Source organism: Cynoglossus semilaevis, chromosome 5 (genome assembly GCF_000523025.1).
Source record: "Cynoglossus semilaevis isolate Cse_v1.0 chromosome 5, Cse_v1.0, whole genome shotgun sequence".
Lineage (NCBI taxonomy): Eukaryota > Metazoa > Chordata > Actinopteri > Pleuronectiformes > Cynoglossidae > Cynoglossus > Cynoglossus semilaevis.
In genome coordinates, this window is record NC_024311.1 from 12,984,263 (window position 1) to 13,004,974 (window position 20,712).

A 20,712-nucleotide genomic window follows, 5' to 3' on the forward strand; every position below is an offset into this window, starting at 1 on the left:
TGTTCCCTAATATTTGAGCAGTTAAACCCCCCCCCCCCCCCCCCATCTCTCCTCACCCACTGCACTTAATACTTGTGAATAGTTTGCACTTGGTTTATTTTTGCAATTATTTGAAGATTTTGTTTTCCAAGATAAAGAGAAAGGAGAGGTCATACATTTTTGGTATTTTATGCAGTTCATATTTTATGTGAACTACAGATGTTGTTGATTTATTATGCAGTCCTCTTGCACAAGCGATTGTGTCAGAAGGTTGGGTGCACAAGAACCGAGTTTTATTTAATTTCTTATTCCAGTGAGCAAGACTTTTTTTATATTTTATATGCTGTCAATTGAAGAAAATAGAAATTAAAAAAAAAATCACAATTGATGCATTTGTAATATATATATGTATGTGTGTGTGTGTGTATAATATATATATGTATGTGTGTGTATTACAAATACTCTCAATCTTGACCTGTTCAGACAAGAACATAAGTATAAAAAAAAAAAGAAAAACGGGAGCGAGGAGTCAACCCTAATGTAAATCTGTGAAAATGACACATGGTGTGATTTGGTCAGTCTCGCTGTTGTTGTACTGTGACAAGATATGAGGCATGTGTGTCACCACGTGGTATCAAATAGGTCAGCTGAAGGAGAAAAAAGAAATACCATATATGGACATCAGTTTCCTGCTCTATGTTATAGTGGATCATCCTTATCTTGCTTTAGACACTAGGCACCAACCCATGTGACCAACCCAGGTCACCAATACTGTATACTAACTAAATCTGCAGGTTTTTTTAAGGACAAATATTTGGAATTCAACGTATAGAAATAAAGTCACAAATGTTCATCTGACTGCTGTTTTATTTGGTTTAAAAGAATTTTTGAGAAACTGCAAAAAAAAAAAAAGATTTCATTTCTGTTTTGTTTTAATTTGTCAGCTCATTTCACATTTTGCTGACAAGGCATATTTACACCATGGGAAAAAAAGATTGTTCAGCAGCGGGAAATGGACTGTTCGTTTTATTTTCTAGTTCATTCATTTGAACAGTTCTGTTGTATTAGATTTGGTTACACTCTCACAGTTTAACCCCCTAATTTTTATAAAAATAAAACAAACTTTTTTATTCCTACTTTTACCTACTCACCTTGAGGTGAGAATTGCATTGTTTGTTTCTAAAGCCCTGATTGGCTTGGCTCCTTCCTACCTCAGTGATTAGTTAATTCAGTGCAGACAGAATAGGATGTTGAGGTCACAACAGCTTTTATTGGAAGTGTCAAGAACCAAAGACTGTGGAACAATCTCCCTGCTGACCTTTGCCCAAAATTAAGATTTCTAGCGTTTTTTAATCCATGCTTAGCATTAATTTATTCAGATGGGCTTTTAATGCCTAACTGTGGTGTGACTTTGTAAATTTGCTCTTTTATTCTGCACTTTTTTTTTACTCTTCTCTGCATTTAATTCGATCATTAGTTCCTGTTTAATTAACTTTAATTGATGCACTCAAAGGTCATCTTTGCCATGTTGAAAAGGTCCATATAAATAAATGTTGACTAATTAATGTCGATTGATTAACTCCAGAATGGAGGCCGTGCTCGTGTGCGTCAGGGGCCGGTCTTTAGTCCATGATGGATCACAACGTAGAGTCTGTTGGGAGGATAAAAAAAAAAATCCTTCTGTGTCTGTGATGTCAAAACACAACAAAAAGCACAAACTGTGAAGAAGTGCATGTTTTGACACCGACACGTTACAACCAGCGTCATCGTCTGCAGCTACAGTAGCTCGTCTGTTGGTGATGAAGACGTTTTCACACAGGTTGTATTTATTTATTTAGACCTCCCACATGCTTGGAAACCACCGTTGTTAACCATTTGGTGTATGTGTGTGTGTGGGTGTGTGTGTTGATATGTGAATCTTTTTCTGTATCTGCTATTGTAAGGTCTATCTGTGTTTCGTCTGGGGACTAAAGCCCATTAGAATACTCAATAAATTCTGTTAAAAATTGGATCAGATCTAGGATTGAGATTTAAATGTATGTGTTTATGTTGACCCCCCTGCCACTCCGCTTTAGAGGGCATGGTTCTATTGCAGAGAGGGTTAAAGGAAGACAAATTAGTTTGTATTTTCCATATTTTTATTTTTGTCCCAGAGTGGGGAATTTCCATTGATTTGTCAATTTTATTTCCTTTTTTTTTAGTCAGAACAGGGGGTCATCAGCCTTAGTGTTTTAAATGAAGATCAGTGAAATTCAGGCCTGGACAATATACTGTAGTGCAGTCTACCAAAGGTCAGAGCTGCAAAAATATTTGGAACCACTGGGTAAGGATTACAGTTTTAGCTTGTGATTTAGGTTTTGTTAAATATGTCTAAATAAATGGAGGAGTTCACGAGGTTAGCAGAGTGTTGGTGGATTTTATGAAAAGAAAATGAATGCTAAAAGAACTAGACCTAGAAGAAATAGTAGAAAATGTAGTAGGTGGCCCTGCTGTGAACTGCTGCAACGAGAACTCCTAATTGATCATGATTGAATTAAAGGTTTAGTAATTGATGGACAGCGAACCACCTGACGCCGTTCGTGCCGACACGATAGCTCCTTGTGGGTTTGCTGTGGACCTAACAAACAATTAATCTTATCAAAGAAAGTCAGCAGTAGCAAAAAATGATACATTCTTACACTGCAGCCCACTCTATTCAAAAGGTATCCTATAATTGGAATGTAATTACACTGTTTGGGCAGTAAGGTCTTACTCACACAGTCATGCTGAGTGACCAGTGAGGTCACTAATTATCAGTTATGTTCAGGCCATCGGAGACTTAATCATACAGTTTTATTTCTGCCCTTCGCCCCCTGGTGTAATGAAATATGAATATAACAACCGTTGTGGACATTTCTCCTCAGGCCTTAAAGCTATATTGCAGTTAAAACATATACAGTTAAATTTAGTATCGTTCCCAGGGTGGAGGTGCTGGAGCCGTTCAGTTTGACTAATAATCCAATCCTGCATTTCTTTTAGTATCTGAAGTAAATCTACGCGCACTCAGGGATCAAACTGGTGAACTTCTTCCTGTAAGGCAGATAGATATAGATTTGATTTTGCAGTTTCTACAGTAGCAGTGGAACTTTTTCTTTTATTGGAGGAATACAATCTATGGAGAAACAGCAGTGAAGCTACAGTGGGGCTTCAGGATATGAGTTACTCCAAATACGAGTTTTCCAAGTTAAGAGTAGGCAGCTTTTGCAAGATTTTCTTTGAGATACGAGGAAACATCGAGTTACGAATGCTCAACTGAGCTCCATTGCTTCACTCGAGGCTGTCGCGGTCACTGTCCCTCGCTGGGTTATTTCACCCATCTTTCTAACAATAATATCATTTTTTTGTGTGTTTCCAGTTAGTGGGTGGCTTCATCCTGGCCATTGGTATCTATGCTGAGGTTGAGAGGCAACGCTACAAGACACTGGAGGGGATTTTTTTGGCCCCAGCTATAATCCTGATCCTGCTGGGAACTGTCATGTTCATCGTCTCGTTCATTGGCGTCTTGGCTTCGCTCAGGGATAATTTAACTCTTCTGAAAGTGGTGAGTGGTGTTCATCGAACAATTCAAGCAATCCATTCATTCATTCATCCATTCATTCAGCAATAGTACTGCATCATTACTGCCCCCAATTTGTTCAAAAGTATTACTGCAGATATGTGGCGCTGTATGTCTCTGTCACTGGTGTGGAACACCAGGGTTCACCTCCTGGTACCCTCCGGTGGACTCACCTCCTGCAGGAAGGTTCAGAGGGGTTGGTACAGTGCAGTGTGATTTGGGTGGCGGCCATAGAGAATGCTGCCCCCGCGACCCGGTAATGGATAAGTGGATAAAAATGGATGGATGGATGGATGGTATTACTGCAGAAATTCAGTCTAATTTACTATATTTTGCGACAGCAGTGGTAAAAACAAAGGTGGAATGCTGGCCAGTGAGTGGGGAAAAAAAAGAACCAAAGCAAAATACTACAGTTGAATGGTGTATAACTGCCTTTCTTTCTGCTGTGTCTCTCCACACAGTTTATGTACACTCTGGCTATCTGTCTGATCCTTGAGCTGCTGGGAGGAATCTTGGCTCTGCTGTTCAGGAACCAGGTGAGGACACGAAGAGTCTAGTAATAGTCTGTTGAAGTCGGTTAGACACAAAGGTACATATGGAGTGAGGGGCACAACTGACATGAGATGAATTATTATTAGATAAAGTCACTGGTCTACTTTTGGTTCAGTCTTTGCTTTCAAATGTTATTATTACATAATATATTTTTAATCATATCTTCAGATTGTTCCCAGTACAGAGCCCTAGTTTTGAGTGAAACTCTTTGCCCTGCAGATAACAATAATGCAAATTTTTTAAAAATAAAACTCTTCTCTGGTGGTTATAACTGAATGGTAATAAAAAAAACTCTGGTATTTGCTGCATCCCAGAAGTGATGAGGATCAGAGCAGGCCATCCATCACTGCACCAGTACCAGGGTTATTAACATCAGTGGTGTTAGATCCACCTGGGGGACCAGCTGACTGTGGTCTGTGTTGTTCTTTGGATTCGTAAAAGTCTTTAATAAAAAACCTGAGCCAGTTCCGTTGCCTACTGCTGAACTTCAGAACTGAGGGCTTTCATTTCATTTAGAGTCCGAAATTAAAAGGATGAACCAATGCTGACACCGGTGCTTATCCTCCCTTGGACTAGAGAAAGTTAAAGGGTGAGTTATTTGTTTTGAGAAGAAAAAGAAGAAGAATTTATTTTTAAGGATGAAGACCATAAACGTCAGGAACGTGTTTACTGGTGTAATAAAAGATAAATTAGAAGTGCCTTAGTTTCACGTTGACTTATCTGTTCAAAGCAGCTGAGGGCTCTGTTTGAACGAGCCGCACTGCCATAATAAGTAAAAAATAAAAAAATAAAAATAATATAGGACTGGACAGCTGGGTGACATATGAAAGCTGAAACACCTTCAAGAAATATTTACCTTGTGTCACCTCCTTCTTACCTACGTCCATGGGCAGGCCCAGACAGTGGTGATATATTTCACACATTTCATCACCATTACATCTCAACCCCCTAGAAAATGTCACCAGTTCCAAAGGGAACTGGAGGTGACGGTGTTTACTCATTCACAACGTTTCTATGAAAAGGTTTTATTTTGTTTTAAATGCATTGCTCTTCTTGTTTTTCACTAAATGTCTCATTGATCATAGACGGTGGAGTTGGTAAACAAAAACATCCGAAGGGGAATTCGGAACTACTACGACGACCTGGACTTTAAAAACATCATGGACTTTGTTCAGATGAAGGTAGGCTGCTGTCACCTATAACACTCACGTCGTAGATGAGAAGTGAAGTTTTGTGGTAGAAATCTGGTACAGTTTATGTCACAGAAGTCATAAAAAAGGAAGAACGTTTTTTTCCCCTGTTTGGGGGATTTATGCAGGATTTTAATTAGATGTAAAAAAAAATATTTTTAAGACTGAGGTTCCAAATATAGTTTTCAGCTGATTGTGTGATTTAATACATTTATAAATAAATTTGATTTCTCCAATTCATTTTGCAAACCTACTCTGATGAATAATAAACATATATATATTAGATTAAAAAAATGTGTTAAATTATTTTAAATATTTGGTTGCTTTTTGTAATGGTCAAAAAATACGCTGTGGGAAAAAAATAAAATTACAGGTTGTATCAGAAATTTGAATCCCAGCCTCAGTGGGATTGAGGTGTATTTAGAGATGACCATAACTGCCTTTTCCCCATGTGCATTACTGACTAACTCTCAGATGGTTTAGATGCTGTGAGTTCCTTCTCGGTACTTCAGACATACCTTTTATACATCATCTCACTCCAATGTGTCGTCAGTGCTGTGTACTATTGCAGTGCAGCTAAGGAAACATCCAGTAACGTAACTGTAAGTCATGGTTTTGGACCGAGTGTAAAGTCATCATTCCATTTTGCACGACGCCACTATTTTGTTTAACCTGCGTGTGTTTGGTTGACTTCAAATGCAGACCAGTGTTATCGATCAAAACAGAATGAACAGCTTAGTCTTCGAGCTGGAGCTAAAACCAGTAACAGTAAACAGGCCTCAGTGTTGCTGCCAAAATGACAAAAAAAAAAAAAACAAGTCAGGTAGAGATTCCTAAAATGGTATGAAGCCTCCTGCAGTTAGAGGAAGACCCAGGGTTTCTCTGATGGACTCCAGGCTTTTTAAAAGAACACTCACAAAAAAAGGTTGTTAAGAACATATCTGTCTGTCTATCTATACCACAGCTATAGTGTAAGCTGTTAGCCACTGTTATCACCCATTCTTTTCCATTTAAATATTAGAACAAAGTGATCTCAAATTTAAAACCACAGGGAACAAATATTTTGCAGTAGTGTTTTTTTGGTATCAGGCAGTTTTTCGTCTCCAAAGTTGACAGTCATTCAGTTTGGATCAAACTGACTTCATTAGCCCATGTGCCCTCTGATGCTTTGACACAAATGTCATCATGCATATTCATCTAATCATTTCGCATTCATCTGGGTGATTTTTTTCTCTCTCTCTCTTTTTTGGACACAATACAAGTCTGGTGCAGTGGATGACAGTGACACTAAGATGCAGCTCAAATAGTTTATAGTATTCTTAGTTATCATAGATGGAGTTTTTTTTCTTCACACACAGGTGCAAAAATGCCTGACCAATTTTATATCCCAAATAAAACCTGAGGGTTGTATAAAAAAACAACATCCGGTGTAATTACTGTGCCAAATCACTGCCGACCACAGCTCTACCACACGATGATGAAGGTACAAGCACAACGTTTGTTTGTTTACCTGATTAAATCTAGAAGTGAAAATATATATTTTTTCTATAAACAGCATCACACCTTAGTTGTAACTGCCTTTTAGAAACACCTTTAGGAAAAGCGTTTGTGTAAGCTACTTAAAATAACACCAATTGCCATAATCCTTGTTTCCTGATTATGTCAAGAGTGTCAATACACTCTCTTATCTTACAAACGTAAATATTCTGTTCACAAAAGGCCGGGGCGAACAACAGAACACATCCAAGGCGTTCGTGGCCTCCCTGGCCGAGCTGCAGTTCATCAACCTAGTGTAACAACTAACAATACACAATCAGCATTAGAATGCAGGAGGAGCAGCCAGTAAACCCATCTGCCTATTGACACCTGGCTTGATCTAATAGACTTGGCAGATAGATCAGGCTGCACACACAGGGCCCATCAATCAGAGTGATTCGACAGGATCCTACAGTGTCTGTGTGGAAACACAGATTATTGGTCTGGATTCTCTGACGCTGCTGCTGCTGCTGCTGCTGCTGCAGCTGCTGCAGCTGCAGAGAAACCTCACGCAAAATCAGAAGTTTCCACATGCGTACAAGTTGTTTGTATTTGATTCTTATTCTATGTAAAAGTTAGTGAGATTTTATATGTAAAATTAGACACAATTCAAAATAATTTTGGTTGAAGACCAAATCAGTGACTAGACCTAGAGCTAATTCAAACAACAGTTTGTTTTTCATTCTCTCAACTGCATTTACGGGTTAGTGCAAACCCACAGTAACAGGTGTTATATTAACATCGTATGAGTTTTGGGCCTTTTCTGGACCCGTCACCTGTTGACTGTCTAGACCAAGGGTGTCAAACATACATACATATATTCACTAATATTCAGGAAATATTTTTGAAAAATTATATTACATTTATATTACATTAAATATGAATAAATAATAATAGAAACTTATAAACTTGTACTTCTCAACATGACAATAAAGGGGGGGAAACTTGGACTTTATTTGTTATTGTTATTTCTATTTTATTAGGTTATGATTGTCGGTGTGCGACTCTTGAACCAAACTGTGTTTGACACCCCTGCTCTAGACTGTAGTAGGTCTGTACCAGGACTGTTGTAGCTAACATCAGCTCTGGCGCCTGTACTGACAGCAACATGTTTTGCATTGAGCTGATACGGTCGGCTTGATGTGCTGCAGTGACAAGAAAACTCTTTGTTGTATAATTTGCACAAAATCCAACTCTTCTCCAACCTGCCGTTAGAAAATTTGTTTGATTCGGAAGTTACTCAAGTGTTACAAGTCAGATTGTTTGAAGTTTTCGATTCGTCCACTTCATCACACACCCTACTCATTGATCCTCCAATAAAAATTAATGATTGTTTATTATTCTGCTGCTGATTGACAAGGTCCTAAGTCCCTTTGGTCCTTTGTAAATACACCAAAGCCAATGGAAGAATTCGGCCTATAACAATTAGACATTTTCTGTTTGCCAAATGTTAATCAGTTACTCAGTTAGTGAGTAGTACTATATAAGACCAAACTTGAAAAATCGAAGGACTTACAGCAGACCCACCCACACTTTTGGCTTGTGAGCTGCTGTTAAAATGTCCTTCCGTCCTTAAGGTAAATGTAAATTGTCTATTCATTTATTTGATGATGGGTACTGAATGGAGTCAGCTAGGAAAATTGTCCAATTTAAATTAATTGGTGTGAAAACAAGTCTTTATTGGCTATGCTACAATAACATATATATATATATATAATATAATATAATATATAATAACATATTTGAGTGTTTTTCTTCAATGCCTGTGAGTGTATTAGTGTTGAAAAAAAGGACCAAATCCTCCGCTCCAGGGTCTCTTCGGTGAAAGCATTACTGGACCATAGCAGTTTTCTGCTGGAGGGATTACTGTAAAAATGCCTCTCTAACACAGCAGTGTTTTCTTCACTAATGCCTCTGTGCCTGCACAAAAGGATGTGTGGTGATCCCTCATTTCGACACAATACCATAGCAAACAACTCTAATCATTGGAGCTGAAACAACAAAATATCAAGATTCAAGTTCCACAGAGATTATTGTCTGCTTTAAAAATACTTGAAGTTTAGAGTGAGATGTGGATTTGAATACTTGAATTTTGGAAAACTGTTGCTGTTTATGATTAAAACATTTTCCTTCCTTGTTTCCTTCACTTTCTACTTTCACTTTCTGTCATGTTCATTACTCTTTATTCCTCTTCAAGGAAGTGAAAGCTCTTGTGAGGATTTAAAAAAAAAAAAAAACTCCACTCAAAATGAAAGTTCCCAGAAAATGATTGTTACTGCAGTGCACGCGTGTTGCTTTGTATCACACTGTATAGAAAAGTACTGACTTGAGTCTGTACCACAGATCTTCAGACGTTAATTATCATCTAAAGTTTTTGCGTTGCCTTTAGGTTCCTCCTGTTTACATGCTGACTCCATGCTGGAATATTTGTGCTGTGCCACAAAAGAGACAGAGATGAACGAACCGACACATGAGCGTTTTGACTGCACAGTCTGCCAAATCGCGAGGAAATTATTACGTATTCATCTTTTGACTTTATCTCTTGTTTCAGCCCCCACTCCCAGTGCCTTTCATCCCATTTCTCCTCTGTTCCTTGGCTATTGCCTTCTCTGACGTAATGTTCCTCTTTTCATAGATTTGTCTCAGTTAATGACAAGCCACCGCGGTTCAGATTTGGCTCATGGGGTCTTTTTATATCGCATCCCCACTTTTCATTCACTTCTGCAGCTGCTTTGTGCTCACAGAGAGTGAAAATCAAATAGAGATTTCTGTGATGTTATTTCTCCAGAGTGTGGCTGTTGGAGGCGCTCCATTTGTCATTTTTATTCAAACGTTGTAAAACACGGGATCCAAAACGGCTGTCGGACAACGTCTACCGTTGATGAGCCTCAGAGTGTGACGATGTGATTACATCAATAACTGTCATTGTCAAAAGTAAAACAAATCTGTGACCGTTTTCATGTCGTGACCGAGGGGCAAATACATTTTTGCATTTTCACTTATCCATATCAAAAACATTTTCTGCCCATTCGGCCACACCGTGGACAGTTAGAAGGTTGTGGAAACGAGGCCTAAAATATTGTCCTTATTGAGTTTGTTGAAGTTGTTTGCTGTTGCAGTATTTTCCTCAGATCTGGCTCCCAGCATCAGTTATGTTTTTTTATGTTCTGTGATTTCTCATTGCATTTCACACCACATTCTGCTAATAAGATTTCTGGCTCGTAGCGTTATTTACTGATGAATTAAGTATAGTTTTCAACAGCTTGCACTGAAAAACAAACATTTCAGCACCACAGAAACGAGAGACCAGCACTGGGTTCCACAGAACAAAATCAAACATTATTGTTTAATCCTTAATAATTTCAACTACACACTCATTTCAGGCTCCTTGTATTCACTATATATATAAAAAGAACCCTCTCTTTGTCCACCACAGTATTTAAACGATGGGCTGATTCTTTATTACTGGTCTGAGTGTCAAAATCAGAGCCATCAGTTGGCAGCAGAACAAAAGCATTTTGACCTGGAGATGTTTGAAGAAGTCAATGTTGTTCAATAATGCTCAGCCACAAGCAATAATCATTATCTGCCAAAATAACGTTGTAACTCTATTGATTCTCTCGCTGCAGTTGTACTATTTTCTGCTTTCACAAAGTCCAGACAGTGGCCATGAGGCAATAGAAAAAAATTAATTGGTTTCTTGCACAATACTTCTACTTTTTATCCCCAGGAGGAAGGTCGGTAGGTAACAATAGAGGTTACGGACGTAATTAAATCTTGAAGGAAAAAAAAGCGATGCTTGAAGCGCTGAAATGTTCTTATTTAAAAAAAAATCAACACTAATGTGAAGAGAAAGTGCACACTGACAGCTGAGGTTGTTTCATTTTGTGTGTGTGTGTGTTTTTTAAATGTGTTTGTGTTTACTTTTCTTGTTGTGGTCTAATGACTTTTGGAGAATGGAAAACAAAGTTTGTTGTCTCCAACATTCAAACTCATGAAGATAATTTGTGTTAGCCTCAGCTGGCTGTTTCTAACTGGAGCACACTCATATCCCAACTGCTGCTGTCCCTGCTTATATATTTCTGTCATCAATCATATGAGTTAATAGGAGATATTTATATTTACCTGAATGCACACACACACACACACACACACAGGGTACATCAAAATCCGGTGCTTCCTCCAGATGTAAACTGCGACACCGAGTGTTAGGATCATTACTTAAAACATTTAGCAAAAAAAGGATCATATTTGAGAATTAACCAATGACAGGAGCCGCTGCTAAATCCATAACTACGTGTAGATAATGGAATGATAATGTCAACTGACGTCTCCATAGAAGTTAATTTTGTTTTAGAAATAACCAAACAAAACAAAATAAAGTCCTCAGCCACAGTTCATTAATTTAGCCTCAGACTCTACATTAGTCAGGGGAACGCTGACAACTCCATCACCAAACAGAAGCTGACTTCAGCAGAGATAGACAATTTGTATAGCAATTAAATCTTATGAGGTGTTAAACATATGGTCTTTAATAACCTCAGACGTTGTCCAATCATAAACCGAGGGCAGCCCTGCAGGTTGAGAGACCAATTCTGCCAGAATTCTGTTTACGTTAACCTGTGCTCAGGAGTTAAATCAGAAACACAAACCTGAACTCCTGAGGTCTGCATGGTAACAATGTTTCTTTAACAGCAGAGTAACGCCGTGTTTTTGGTGTGATGTTTCTCATCTTTTGCAGTTTAAGTGCTGTGGTGGTCAAAGTCATACTGACTGGTCCTTCAACATGTACCATGATTGTTCTGCACCTGGCCCACTGGCCTGTGGGGTGCCATACACCTGCTGCGTTACCAGAAAGGTAGGTGTTTCTTTCACCGTTTATAAATACAGGCCATGGAGATGTGTAAAAACGAAACTTTCACTTTTTCATTACCGTGTCATTTACTTCCCAGTATTCTGCTGTAAATGTTATGGCTCTTGTAGCCCTGGTTTCCTTCTGTCAGCTGTGCAGACACAATCTGGTTAAGTAGACTATTATCACTGCCACCACAAAAACCAATCCAGATCTGCCGTTTGCACGGTGACAACATACGGAACAGCGACGAAGCAGTAATTACTTCACAGCGTGGTTAGAGGTCTTCAAACTTTCAGACCTGCCAAAACTTTTTGATGCCTTTTAGAAAAGAAAAGAGCGATGACATTATGTTTCTGAAGACAATTAAAAAAAAAAATCTATGGTTATATATTTCTAAGCTTTCCACACCTGGAGGTTGGAAGAAAATAACTGACATATTCTTGTTACAGTGTACCTACGCTGACATGACAAAGAAATCTTAAGAAATGTCAATTATAGAATTTTTTTATTTTTTTACTTTTATGTCATTTATTGTTTTTTGAAGTTCGTTAGTAAGGCATCAACTGAGAGGCGCCTCAGTCGGTATGGAACTGACGGCACAGAGTATGAGAAAACGTGAGATAGAAAGTTGAGAAATGTTCAACTTTAGCGCACAAACGTCATCTGATGAAATGAAGCTACACAAGCGCTCTACATAGATTAGTCAGGCCGGCTAACTGGAGTATCTTTGGATTGTTGGAGACGCCCCAGAGAGCAGCAGGATTATTAGACAGACTGTGTAAAAGTAGATCAAACCCACCATGCTCTGATCTTGTCCCTGAACTTTAGGGAACTGCAACATTACAAGTTCAGTTCAGTCAGTTTGCCTCTGTCTTAGCTGCGTCGTTTGTCCCGTGTAGTTTGTCTTTTCCTCGTCTTCTGATTGACTAAACAAGAGATGTGTAATCGCTCATCAAACTGTTGCGCAGATTGAACATCTCATTTCGCCTGTAGAGCTGAAGGCGGGTGTTCTTCTTGGTCTAATGATGGTGTATTTACTGCTCCGTGAGCCACTGACTGTCTCCATCTCTGTCTGTCAGCCAGTTGAAGACCGCATTTTGCCTTGGGGTACAATGTCCCTGACTAAATACCACATTAGCTCCAATAACTAGACTATATTGCAGGTTATTAAAGTTCTCTTTAAGTATTTCTGCCCTCAATCCTAGCAATCACATCATAATGTACCAAAAAAGAAAAAAGAAAAAAAAGTCACAGAATGCACTGCAGTCCCTCAACTTGATTTTCTTCTTTTTGCCAGAGACTATGACGAACATTTATTCCACTGATGATTATTACCATAATATTCATGGTTACATGCTCATACTTGTAAAGTCTCGGGCAGTTTTAAATGGAAAGTTCTGCTGTGAACTCACCCTCTTCCAGATTCTGACTCCTCCTGACTAAATATTTCAAAATATTCACAGACATTTCTCTTTGACAACTGCTTTAATTCCCTTTCTTTGCTTTCAGCCTAATGAGGTAACCAACACCTTTTGCGGCGCTGGTGTACTAAAGGAACAGGTAAGGCTCAGAAGACTGGTGTTCATTACGGCTTAATGTTTGACAGAGTATCAGTGTTTTACCTTCAGAATAAACCTGACGATTTGGTTTGGTTTTGTTTGATATGATATGCTACAGTATGGTATACTACAGAATAATGTGCTATTATATGGTATGATATGGTATGGTATACTACAGAATAATGTGCTATAATTTGGTCTGGTATGGTATGGTATGCTACCTATTATATACTATGTAATGCTATAGTATGCTATGCTGTGCTATGGCATTAAGTTAGCTTGTTTTCACTGTGCGTTTCCAGGGAATCTCATTTTCTTTCTCACAGTCCAAAAAACCACTGAGGATTTGGTCAATTGTTCATTCCAAATTAACCGTAGGATGTCAGTGTTAGTGTGAGTCTTTGGTTTGTACTGTGCATGTGGTCCTGTGATTGATCGGTACCCAGCCTTCACTTGATGATTTCTGGGATTAGCTCCAATCCCTCTCTAGCTCTGGTGACTTTAGAGAGGATTAAGATGTAGGAGATGACTGAATAGATAAATGAACGCTCTACAAAGCAGTGTGTAGTTGGTGAAGGTATGTGACTGAAGTGTGGGAGTGCGTGGGGGTGGGGGCCGCCTGGTTCTTAAGTGCCTTGATGGCTCATTAAAAATAGAGAGTGACTAAAGTGTTTTGTTTCCCCGCAGCGTTTAGACCTGGTTGACGTCATTTACATCAGAGGCTGCACTGACGCCTTCTTCATCTGGCTGACGGACAACTACAAGATTATGGCTGGGCTTCTGTTGGGCATTTTACTGCCTCAGGTACACGCACAGACACAGCGGGAATTCATCTCCTACACATCCACTGCTTTTTATTCCTTTTTTTAAAATGTTTTTCCAAGAAGTAAAGGTCCACAAACTTCAATCATCTTTGGAGAGAACACTAAAATATTTTGACTCCAGTGGAAAAATTACCTTCTATTTCACTGCCCTCCAGCTCTACAAGTCCACTTTCTCTTTTGTAGTCTGTCGTCTTCTCTCATATTTATGACCTGAAAAACTACCATTTGAAGAAAAAAAAAATACTTTGGGGTTTTTATGAGGTTGTGTGCATAGTATTTCAGGTCAGCAGACGTCCCATTTTTCACCGGCAGTATTGATTGTTTTTACTTTAAACTTTGGAAAAACAATCAAAAAATATAACCGTGCTGCAGTAAATCCCACACGTTCTGCCCCCCCCCCCCCCCCCCCCCATTGCAGCACTGTTTAAGTAGATTACTCAGCTTTGACCAAGTAATATATTTAAATGAAGTATTGTTTAATTTAGGTGTTGACATTCTAGACCTCAGAAATTCACAGCGTTTACTTTAGGCCTGAACTGACACGACCTCTGAAATATTTATATACAATAAATAAATATTACCAGGCTCTCAATAGTGTTTTAATTCTGTCCCCTGGGGGGGTGGGGGTGGGGGCGCAGAAAATAATTAAGAAACAGTGTTTTAACCCATCAACTTTGTGAGCAGGCAACACTTTACTTCCACCACTGCCCTGCATATCAGAGTCTATGAATGAAGTTATAATTATAATCAATTTAATAAGAGTTTAATAAATGTTCTGTTTTTATCCCCGAGCCTCTGATATGATGAAAATTCAATTCTGGTTCTTATCAACCAGGATAACATTAGCAGCGTGATGATTAAAAACCACTATTTCATATTCTATTCACTATTTTCCATCTACTGTTTCCTTTTAATATTCCCCTTTGATAATTATTCTGAATTTTTCTGTGTTAATGAGATCACATTAGTAGATCAGATCATGTACCACACACACACACACACACACAGAGCCTTGACAGCGTCTCCATTATGACTTGGCAGAGAATGAGCTGTCACTCACCTCCTTTGACCTCCATTCATTGAACATGTACCGTTGGCACGCCTGCCTTGAAAGCAGAGAGTCCTGGGTTCGATTCCCAGAGGAACCACTCCGGCCCAATAGTTAATAATAATAGTTGCAACCATGTACTTAATGGCGCCTCCTGTGGCACCTTGTGTTAGTTGCAAAGACTCACACCGTAAGTTTCCCCATCCTTGGACTCTAGTGTAGCGTTTAGTCAGAAACTGCCGGGACTGTACACCTCCAACAATGTAGTCACAAATCCTAAATTAACCAATTACTAAAATTCATTAACTACTAATTTTAAAAGCTCACATCTACCTCTGTGTTGGTGACCTAACATAAGTAGTACATTTTCTTTAAACTTGCAGTAGTAGGACTTAAAAGAGGCAGTGAAAGAAAAATAAGACAAAACAAAAATCTCTGTCCTTGTGTTTTTGTTTTTGTTTGTTTGTAGTTCTTCGGTGTGATAGTGAGCTGGTTGTACATCACGCGTGTTGAAGACGCCATCAGTGAGTACGGTCACTACATGGACGGACTGCAGGATTCAAACATCCATAAGAGGACAGTGAAGCCACAGGGTCGTGCAGCCAAATGGTTCAAGTGCATGCCAGAGATCGACTGATGGGAGGGGACGGAGGCGGAGCTCTGGTCAACGTTCAACCACAGGTGAAAACCACTGAGTCAATGCAGATGCTGCCAAAGCAGAACTCAATTGGAACGCTGGACTTCTTCCACTCCGTTCATTTGTTTGTTTGTTTGTTTTTCTTTGTGAAAAAAAGGAATTACTAATTTAAACCACAGTTTTTTCCCAGGTCTTTTTGTAAAGGCAGTGAATGTCTCTTAAAAACCCCCAGCAGTTTTGTTTCTGTACACTTTTACTGTACAATCACACACAGGGGTGTGATTAATGATGTGCTTTGGTCGCACTTTGCCTCAGTGACAAACACAACAAAACAAAACAATCAGCTTCACCTGGTCTGCTTACACTTTTCTGGGTCAACTGCAATCAAAACAGCAGGTTTGGTCTGTGAATGCAACGGGACGGCGGTTTCTGAGCAGCGTTCAGTTTCTCACTGTTTTCACGAGGCTTCAGTCAGACACCGTCCATTTGTGTGAACAGGAGCTGATTGGAGACATTTAAGAAAATATCTGTCCTGTCTAAACATGTTTGTTATACAATAAGGACTACGTCAAGATAAAGCCAAACAAGATAAAATATATTACTTTTTATGTAAAACTTAAAGCACTGAATTTGTTCATTATATCACTGAAATGTTGTATTTCTTCCTAATCCCATTTGGAGGTAAAAAAAGCATAAAGTAAATTAAACTGGGATCAAATTAACAAAAATCACTTATTTTTTTCTTTATATATACACACGTGGACAAAATTGTTGGTACCCCTCAGTTAAAGAAGGGAAAACCCAAAATTCTCACTGAAATCACTTAAAACTTACAAAAGTAACAATAAATAAAAATTTATTGAAAATTAAATAATCAAAATCAGCCATTACTTTTGAATTGTTGATTAACATAATTATTTAAAAAACCAAACTAATGAAATAGGGCTGGACAAAATTGATGGTACCCATAACTTAATATTTTGTTGCACAACCTTTTGAGGCAATCACTGCAATTAAACGATTTCTGTATTTGTCAATGAGCATTCTGCAGCTGTCAAAATGTAGGAGACCGCAGAGATGCTGTTTTTTATGAATGGGTTTGGATGGATTTCTACTGCTGACCCTCCTGACAGCCTCAGAGCGAGGGGGGGGGGACATGAAGAGCTGGGCTGGATATAAATAAACCTAACCCTTTGAAACTGATGGCTAATTTTTGTACATAATACCGTTAGCTGTCTGAGCCATTGTGATGTGCTCATCACCACAGGAGCTGAAGTGTTTCATATCCAATCACTACTCTGTTCACTGTGAGCTGAACCAATTCAAGAGAATGATGAATTATATAGTTTATAACTTCAATATAGGAGCTCCTGTGAATCCTAATGACTTTCCTCGTGCCTTTGCACCTCTTCACCTCCTCGGCCTGATCTTTTTTCAAAGCAATCTAAAGGACAAGTTGTTAAAATCCCTCAGTGTGTATTTCTTTTTTCAAAGCAATCTAAAAGGACAAGTTGTTAAAATCCCTCAGTGTGAAAAAAAAAGTATTTCAAACAAATGATTTTTATGTATTTATTTGGCATTTATTATAAACGGAATAGTAATTTCAGTCTGCTCTGAACTGTAAATTTCATATACATTGATTATTGCTGTGTCTGAGGTGATTTTTTTTTTGTGCTGTTGGAAGAGGGATTTTTTTTATTATTATTATTATTTATTCTAATTTAAAAACTACCGGCTTTGTTCTACAAAGCTGCAGTCACAGCTGTGGTTGCTCAGGTAATGGTGTGAGAGTGAGACTCAAAAATCTTGTTATGTTATGAATAAAATAATTTGGATCTTTGTTAAAACAATGAGGCGTTCCACACCAATATTTCTTCAAACAGCCGTGCAGTTTGGATGTTTAATCAGTACTAAAATCCTGTTGTCTTTAATGTGCCATCATTGTAAAAACGGTGCAATACAATTTATAAGAAATGCAGAAAGCAGTTGTTCCATCATTGTTATTATTAGCATTGTTGTTATTATTATTAATACTGGAAATACCTGTAACAGAAACATTTCAAAACTATATAAAGTTAAAAAAACATCGGAGATTCAGTGATGGCTTTTGTTTTTTCTGATTTTTCTGACACTTAAAAAAAAACCTGCAACCAGATTCCTACTGTGAGTCACTGTATGTGTGTTGTTTATATTTGTAGTTTATTTTCATTTTTCTCCTAAATAGGATCATAACAACCGCCTCATCAGAAGACACATTAGGTGAACGGATTCTGAAACGCTCTTGACTAAGAAAATGTCGTCATCTGCATATAGGTTGATCTTAAAAACCAGACTTTAGAGACATTTAAAATAAATGATTTAAGGCCCAATACCTCACACAGTGTTGAACCACACTATAGTTTTATTCTGTTCTACACATGCAGTATATGACAGTAACAAACTAAATTTGGTGTGAGGAACCTTTCAGAATACTTTCTAAATGTTTATTTTAAACTCAGTTCAAGAAAAAAAAAAGTATTTTTGAATTACTAAAATTAGTAAAAAAAAAAGAACTTTACAGATTGAGTCTCTGGTGTTCTAATATCTTGTAACAGAACTTTGTAGTAATGTACAGTCACTGTACCATAAGAATTACTTACCTCTGAAAGAACATAATGACATAATGACTCAACATGACCTTGGCACTCGACTGGGTTTGTACTTTCTGTACAAACCCAGTCGAGTGCGATATGTTGGACATTTTCAGCTGCTTAAAACTAGCTGGAATATTCTATCAGGTAAATATTCATATTTTTTAAATCTTATATTCAAACATTTCTATTTTCCCTCACCTTACTTCTCCAACCACAGTTTACTCATGCAGTCCATGGATCGTCAATATTTTAGAAGACAATATTATAATAATTGAAAAGGAAGTCACCAAATTGAATTTAAAGCTACAGCTTGTTGTCAAAGGTTTAACGTTGTCAGGGTTAAAATGGATGAAATCATTCTTGTGGACATGATTGTTTGTTTGTCTTTCACCCTGCTGTCGCCCTGAATAGATCTCATGTATAAAGAGGTGAATAGACAAGAGTGACTAAATAATTAACCGCAGATGTCGCATTGTTTCCGAGCACGGGCTACAAACTGAGTCACAAACACAGTCTACATTTTTCATGCTTCTTTCTTACATATGAGATGTGAAAATATATATTTTTTATTTGGCATATACGTACTTAAAGTTCTTCGTTTTTTTTTTTAGCTCAACTGTTCAGTCTTTCTTCATGTGACACACACATTGTGCGACCAGTTTAGCACTTACCCACAAACTTGTCACTTAATTCAACCAGCAGGCAAACCCATATGTTTGGCATATGCAGCCTACCTTGCACCACACGGGTCCTACACACAAAAACTGTTGTTGCTACTGTATTGTTGACAAACAGCACCGAGTGCAGTAAAATAATCCAAAGGTTATATTGTGTATTTTCGGATCATTTAGATCAGGGGTCAAAGTCATTTTCACCAGGGGGCCACAATTTTTTCATTGTCTTCAAAATAGAATAAAATCATTTTGTTTGTTTTCAAAAACTCAATTAATAAAACGTGTTATTGATAATCCTCTTTCCTTTATTGCGCACACAGTAAAACCCAGGCTAATAATTGATGTGACGTGATGTAAAATTTCCGAGGTAGTCAAACAAACTCAGCTTGGCCTCCTCACAGACAACAGAGTGCAGTACCATGTTTTCAATATTTAGAGGGGCGCTGTTTTACACATCAATAAACACTCAGAGGAGGAGGCAGCTGTGTTTTTAATAAATGACAGTTATGCGCTGAAAAAAGGTGAGGACGCCTGGTTTCCCTTGGCCTTCGCAAGAAAAACAGTTTCAGCTAGTACACCATTTAAAATACTTGTTTTGGGGTTTTTTTGCCAGCCTCAAGCTCACAGTCTGACTCAGTTTTTGTGCTGCTTCTTGGATGAGATAAATGGTGACGGTTGCTTCAGGAAGGGCTTAAGGCATAAACACTGACCAACATCACGTATGGTGTAAAACCAAATAGGTCAACAGCTACAGATTTCTTTTAAATATCACACAGCTCCAGGTCCGGGGCAGTAGGTGGTTGTTCATTTGTTTGTTTGTTAGTTTTTTTTTCTTCCTCTTTCGAGGTGAGCAGCTGAGGTGTCATTAATCTGATTAGAAAACCCTGAGTTCCATTTAATTAGGCTGCTTAATTAACCCCGTGGTACTGCATCTGATCCAGGATCTGCTCTAAGACTGTTTCTTCTTTAATTTGCGCTCTGTTACAAAATGTGTGAAGTATTAATTATTACATCGATACACTTCCAAAATATCTCACTCTGACTTCATCTTTAGAAACAGAAACTATTGCTGAGATTTGTAATGACTCTGACTTCATCTTTATTTCAGTTTTAATTTTAAAATATATTTTGGTACACTGTGGAGTGGTTAGTGCAAGAGCCTGACATCACGAATGTCACTGGTTCAAACCCTAGTGGTAACTAGTGATCCTTCTGTATGGACTGGGTCTTTCACCAGCTGCACTGATGTAAAGTAATTGTTGACTCAAACTGATCATAAGTCAGTGAGCGTTAGCTGGCGGCTCGTGGGACAAATCTGGGACGCCAAACCATCCAATCCACCACAACTGGATTCCCAAATAAACATAAAAAAAAATTGTTGGATTTTTTTTTAACTAAAAAAATTTGATTTTTTTTTCTTTTTGTCATTCTCAGAATCCCCCATGCTCAAACAAATTTAACAAAAGTAGCATAACAGTAGACAGCAGTTTGGTCAAATTCATGAATATAAATAAGCACGTTAAGAAACACAGCGTCTTTACACACAACAGATGGTGTTTTGTTTCACACAAAGACCCAAAGAGGAAAATGTTTGTGTCGGATGAGAAAATGTGTTGAACAGAAACTATTG

General features: G+C 38.1%; 1 protein-coding gene across 1 annotated transcript in view; it reads left to right on the plus strand.

Moving 5' to 3' along the window:
• Nucleotides 1-16,530, plus strand: part of tspan15 (tetraspanin 15) — a 17,490-nt gene extending 960 nt beyond the window's left edge. The window contains exons 2-8 of the mRNA XM_025055699.1: nt 3,374-3,559; nt 4,036-4,110; nt 5,212-5,307; nt 11,594-11,710; nt 13,217-13,267; nt 13,954-14,070; nt 15,608-16,530. Of these exons, the coding sequence (XP_024911467.1) occupies nt 3,374-3,559; nt 4,036-4,110; nt 5,212-5,307; nt 11,594-11,710; nt 13,217-13,267; nt 13,954-14,070; nt 15,608-15,775 (810 nt within the window). The 3' untranslated portion in view covers nt 15,776-16,530. The remainder of the gene's footprint in view (nt 1-3,373; nt 3,560-4,035; nt 4,111-5,211; nt 5,308-11,593; nt 11,711-13,216; nt 13,268-13,953; nt 14,071-15,607) is intronic.
• Nucleotides 16,531-20,712: the final 4,182 nt, after the last annotated feature.